The 5,304-nt window shown below is 45.6% G+C and overlaps 2 protein-coding genes across 2 annotated transcripts; one reads left to right on the top strand and one right to left on the bottom strand.

Annotated features, from left to right (window-relative positions):
• Window positions 1-512: 512 nt before the first annotated feature.
• Window positions 513-874, top strand: LOC127307564 (histone H4). Its single transcript, XM_051338289.2, has one exon. It carries the CDS (start codon window positions 561-563, stop codon window positions 870-872), a length of 312 nt encoding a protein of 103 aa, XP_051194249.1. The 5' UTR covers window positions 513-560; the 3' UTR covers window positions 873-874.
• Window positions 875-2,258: 1,384 nt separating this feature from the next.
• LOC127307563 (zinc finger CCCH domain-containing protein 14-like) lies at window positions 2,259-4,875 on the bottom strand. Its single transcript, XM_051338288.2, has 3 exons — window positions 4,674-4,875; window positions 4,061-4,121; window positions 2,259-3,199 (listed from the first exon to the last, which is right to left on the bottom strand). The coding sequence occupies exons 1-3, from the start codon at window positions 4,747-4,749 to the stop codon at window positions 2,422-2,424; spliced, it is 915 nt and encodes a 304-aa protein (XP_051194248.1). The 5' UTR covers window positions 4,750-4,875; the 3' UTR covers window positions 2,259-2,421.
• Window positions 4,876-5,304: the final 429 nt, after the last annotated feature.

Below are 5,304 nucleotides of genomic sequence, written 5' to 3'. Positions count from 1 at the left end.
CCTCTCGTACGTTGTGCGCCCCGAATCAGGAAAATTAGTAGGACCCACAACGTCGTGCGCCCCAAATCATCAAAAATAGTACGAGTGTGGCCAGTTGCTGGTCCGATGATAAGCTACATATCGGACTCCGATTGCTAACACTTTAAAAGTTCAAGGACAAGTTTGTTTACCAAAGTGCTTCCCTCTACCAAAATTCGGTTGTTTTAGCAGCCTCAGATTCGACTTATTGGCCTAGTTCAACAAATGGCCTTTAGTACATTCATCAATTGCCCCGGCCCAAACGAAGTAGCGGGAGCAATTCCAACGGATCTCCCAGAATTCCGGCCACGTCACCGATCCGCGCCACAGCCCTCCCACCCCACTCCAGCCTTACGATTAGATCCAACGTCCCAAGTTTCCCAGTCCCACGGATCGACCACCTCCCACCTCCCGCCCAAAATTTCGCACTTCCCTCGCAAACCCTCCCGATAAAAACACACCGCCGCCGCCGCCGGATCCCCAATCCATCAACTCCAGCAGACCTTCCTCCTCTCCCAAATCCCACACCCTCGGCGGCGGCGATGTCTGGGCGCGGCAAGGGCGGCAAGGGCTTGGGCAAGGGCGGCGCCAAGCGCCACCGGAAAGTCCTGCGCGACAACATCCAGGGCATCACCAAGCCGGCCATCCGGCGCCTGGCTCGCCGCGGCGGCGTGAAGCGCATCTCGGGGCTCATCTACGAGGAGACCCGCGGCGTCCTCAAGATCTTCCTCGAGAACGTCATCCGCGACGCCGTCACCTACACCGAGCACGCCCGCCGCAAGACCGTCACCGCCATGGACGTCGTCTACGCGCTCAAGCGCCAGGGACGCACCCTCTACGGCTTCGGAGGCTAGCCGGGTCCGCCTGTGCCTAGAGCTGCTGTTTCGATTGGCTGCGTGCCTGTAGTCTGTAATGGAAATTGTTGCATATGGATGAATGAATCAATGAATGAATTTGGTGTCGCTGGATGGATAATTGATTCCGTGTCAACTGTGTTTATGGAGAATTGTCTGTTCCTCGATTATGTTTCTGCGAACTATGATGCTTCTTTTCAGCCTTTAGATACATTACTTTATCGATTGTTATCTGAAATATGATGGAACTTTGTTTGTCACGTCTTTAAGTTTGAACCACCAGTTTGAGGCTAATGTAGACTGCGAGTGATAGTCATCTTTACAATGATCTGCCTCGTCGGTGTTAAACTAACAGTTTCAGTCATGTTATGCAGCTGGTGTCATGCTTTCTAACTGAACGTGTTCTGAAATTGTAATTTGCCTTTCACTGCTGTAATTTCATCTGGAACGAAACAATTCGGATCCTTATTCCTTAATCTGGTCTCAGTACCTGCGCCTATCATGCTGGTATAAGACTTGCTGATTTGGTCTTTTCAAACTTCTCATTCGAGATTGCACTCACTCGGTATTGCTGTTTGCAACGATTTTCTGAGACTGGCTTATGCTTCTCTGTTCGATTTATGTCCTGTGAAACTTAATCTGTACCGTTTATGCTGTATCTGTTCAAACTTCACCGGGAGTAGAGATGCAAGATAATTTTTTTCTTTTGCTTAATCAAGAACTGCTGTGGCATAACTCGAAGGAGGAACAACAGTTCTGCCCTATTTGGGCTTGCTGCCCTGGTTTCAATTTCTGACTTTCACATGGGACTTAAATTACTGCAAATTGCTATCCAAAATCTGCACTCTGCACTCTATGTCAAAAGACTTTCATCTCCAATCTGCACTCTGTTGAAGGAACGCAAGCTTTGCAAGAGAAATTCAACATAATATAGTGCAATGACAAGAGCCTTTCTGTGTATTGTAGTTTCACCATATTGTATGAGAACTGAAAGTTGCTTACGGTACTCTACTTGATATCTTCTGAGGTGGATGTTGACCTACCATTGTGATTTGTTGCTTGGTGGCTAGAAATCATGGTTACAGCAGTTTGAATAAAATGACCGATATGGATTAGTTTATAATGTCCTTTCCAGACAGCACGTAAGCTTGATACATGCTCATCCCCACCACATGACTTGAAGTAGTACTAGACACGGGCGCGAGTATACAAGACAATTCTACTCCCCTGAACACCCAAAAACACAGGAATGCTGGGGATTTCAGTTTATATATAAGCAATTCAAACAAACCGACGAAAGACGGTCACAAACTTGAGGCAGGGAAGCACGCAGCATTATCCACAGTGATAACATAATAACATCTTAGGAGAGCAGAACAGGCCAAAAACATTTTACTCAAGTTATAAGTTCAAGGGCGAGAAATAGCATAAATAAAATTCATGTTCAAATCATAAAGTGGATGGTATAAGCACATGGACAGTCAGAAAAATCATCAGCGGCTATCAGGTTCAGGGTTGCATTAGCTTATTGCTACGGAACAGTTGGATCTCACGCAGAAGCTGACTTGCGCAGCTCATTCTCGCCGTGGGCGAAGTGGCACCTGTCACCAAAAGTGCAGGGTCCTTTGGTGAAGTGCTCGCACAGCTTGGTCTTGAAGTTGCTTCCTGGCCCTCCGCTGCGGTGAGATCCTCCCACTAGGTTCAGGCCTGGCGGAGGGGCGCTGCTGTTTCCATCAATGCTGACAATCAGCTCCGTGACCATAGCACTGGCATCATTGATCTGATCAAATGTGCCCTCAAGCTCAATGTTTCTCAAGCTGGCATCTGATTCGTGATCCCGGATGACCAGCTTAGCCCCGCTGACTCGAGATATATACTTTGTGTTGATTCCACCCTTCCCGATGATGGCACCTACAAGGGGTGCATCAACACTGATCTTGGCTGTGGCGGAAGCCCCGAAGCTTGCTGGAGTGGTTATGCCAGGGGTGAGCATTGCCGGAGGTGCAGAGTGACTGGTAGGCTTTGGTCCCACATGGGGCGGCATTGAGTTGTTCATGAACATATGCTTGCCGAGTTCCCCCTCACCATGTGCAAAGTGGCACTTGTCACCCCATTTGCATCCCTCTGCAGTGTCATACTTGTTGCACAAGCGAGTCTTAAAAGTTAGTGTGAGGGCACCATTAGGAACAGCAGGTCCCACTGTCATTCTTCTTGGCGGATCTGCAAATACTGGGCCACCCAGGTTGCTCATCTTTGCAACAGCCTGGTGACCGTCAGGGAAGCAATGGAGGAAGTGGCAACCCTCGCCAAACGGGCAGCCAGCGGTACTGCACAATGAGAACATAATGTGGGTAAGTAACTTAATTACCAAAAAGGATATCCTAATTGCAGGGCTCAGTAATAAAGAGGTTCGTTATAAGTGCAACTGATAGTGACTAACAAGATTCAGACATGTGAATTCTATAGACAAAAGCCTCATGAATATAATTACAACTGTGGATAGCAACTTAAGAACAACTAATATTCTAGCGTACATAATATGCAATGTGGACTACCATCGGAGTAGGAGCGCTACTTCTCAAAATAATTAAAATCAGAGTGGACTGAAGAAATAAATTCTAGAGTGGCTACCACATTCTGGAATAACAGAGCTAATCTACATTCTGAATCTCTATCGCTAATAATTGTCTTAAATCATAAGTTCAAATTTTGTTATTGCATCAGGTTAAATATTATGCCTATGATGGTTCAAGCCAGTCGATAAGCAACTGTTGATAGAAATATCATTTTAAGCCATACAGTAAAGTATTCCTGCATCTAACAATTCTTAGAACAAACAATATACGCCGTGCAGGATACAATTTCCAGTGGCCAAGTCATATGTTCAATCTTCTTTTCCCAAATTGATAAGATGAGGATGCATCATGATATTACTGACAAATTTTTCATCTGAAAAGTAGTTACACGTCCTTAAACCGTTCTTGCACTGACAACTGTGCATAATCCAGTTATATTCCAGCAGAAATTCTTAAGCTTGCATTAGATGGAACTGTAGAACAATATTGCTTACACAACTTGTTAGCAACAATACATCTTTCCATAAACAGAAGCAAAGTTTTAACCACATAACATCTATTGTGCAGAATAAATGTTACCGGGTGGAGTTTATTTTAAGATGGACCAATAACCTGAAAAATTTGATGCATGGCTTCAGTTTGCTTCCTACACCGGTTTGGAATGACTCCGATTCTGTTAAATCAGATTAATTAAGTGCGCCAAAGTTAATACACTGTTGATGTACTGATCTTGATTGATTCATAAAAGAAGCTTATTCGCAGTTTAGTAATTTTACAATATATTGCATTAATCGAAGTCTTGACCACACTAGATTCAGCTGGAATTATCCAAATATTTAACACATAGAATCCAGAGTTCCAGACAGAAAAGGTATAGCAAGTTCTAATCGAACAATGTAACAATGCGCAACGATCAATAGGCGTACATTCACGTGGTCGGATAAAATTAATCATAGCAAACAAACTAGACCGCGGTGAGGTGACTGACAAAACTGTTGATCAAATGCCAGCTTTTAAGCCCTCCTAAACCCCTCATCTTTACCCACAAACATCTACAGATCCCCTCAGGCAATCGCACCACGTAGCTTCCCCAGAAAAACCCTAAACCATGAACCTAACGATAGAGAAACTCGGCGATATCCCAGACCCCGAGAAGCTAAACCCAAGCTTCATTCGACGAAGCAAGACAGGAGCAGAGAGAGAGGCGGGTTCCACTCGAACTTACCTCGCGTGCGCTTCCCGCCGACGGAGGCGCCGTTAGCCCCATCGGCCGTGCCCCTCTTGCGGCCGCCACCTTCCATCGCTGCGTGCGTGAGCGGGCGCGGCGCCGCCGCCTGCGAGCTCGATTAGGGCCTGTGAGTCGCGGCGGACAAGAGAGCCGGAGAGTGTTGGGTGGGTTGTATCGGAACGGCACGCGATGGTCGTGAGAGAAATGCGGCCTGAGACTGAGAGGCGGGGAAAAGCTTAAAAAGCGACCGGTCGGCTGGTTAGGCTTGAGCGGGCCGGTGCTGGTTTGGTCGCTCTCACTCCTCCACGTCTCTTCGTTTCAGATTCGAGGTAGCATCTAAAGTTTCAAGAGTTTTACTTTAAAAAATATATGCTCCCTCCACTAATAAAAACCTAATTGTTACAAAATTACAACAATTCTTTTGCATGTACATGTAGATAATCTATGTACAATTTTGCGAAAACCCGATAATTTTTATGGTTCATATAGAAAAGACAAAATATGTCTCGCAACAACTTTATTTTTAGCACTATTTTTCCTGTCTTTTACACAGATTAACCGATAAGTCAATTTTCCGTTGAAAGAGTTTGTACACACGTATCATGTGAAGATGTACACATGTTTTTAT

Source organism: Lolium perenne, chromosome 6 (genome assembly GCF_019359855.2).
Source record: "Lolium perenne isolate Kyuss_39 chromosome 6, Kyuss_2.0, whole genome shotgun sequence".
NCBI classification, from domain to species: domain Eukaryota; kingdom Viridiplantae; phylum Streptophyta; class Magnoliopsida; order Poales; family Poaceae; genus Lolium; species Lolium perenne.
This window is presented reverse-complemented; position numbering and strand designations above follow the sequence as displayed.

Excerpts from the sequence above, each read along its gene's own strand:
- LOC127307564 (XM_051338289.2), top strand. The coding sequence starts at position 561 with ATGTCTGGGCGCGGCAAGGGCGGCAAGGGCTTGGGCAAGGGCGGCGCC.
- LOC127307563 (XM_051338288.2), bottom strand. The coding sequence starts at position 4,749 with ATGGAAGGTGGCGGCCGCAAGAGGGGCACGGCCGATGGGGCTAACGGC. Across the intron at positions 4,122-4,673 it reads CGGCGGGAAGCGCACGCGAG|AATCGGAGTCATTCCAAACC; the intron begins GTAAGTTCGAGT and ends CTGATTTAACAG. Across the intron at positions 3,200-4,060 it reads CCATGCATCAAATTTTTCAG|TACCGCTGGCTGCCCGTTTG; the intron begins GTTATTGGTCCA and ends CTCATTGTGCAG.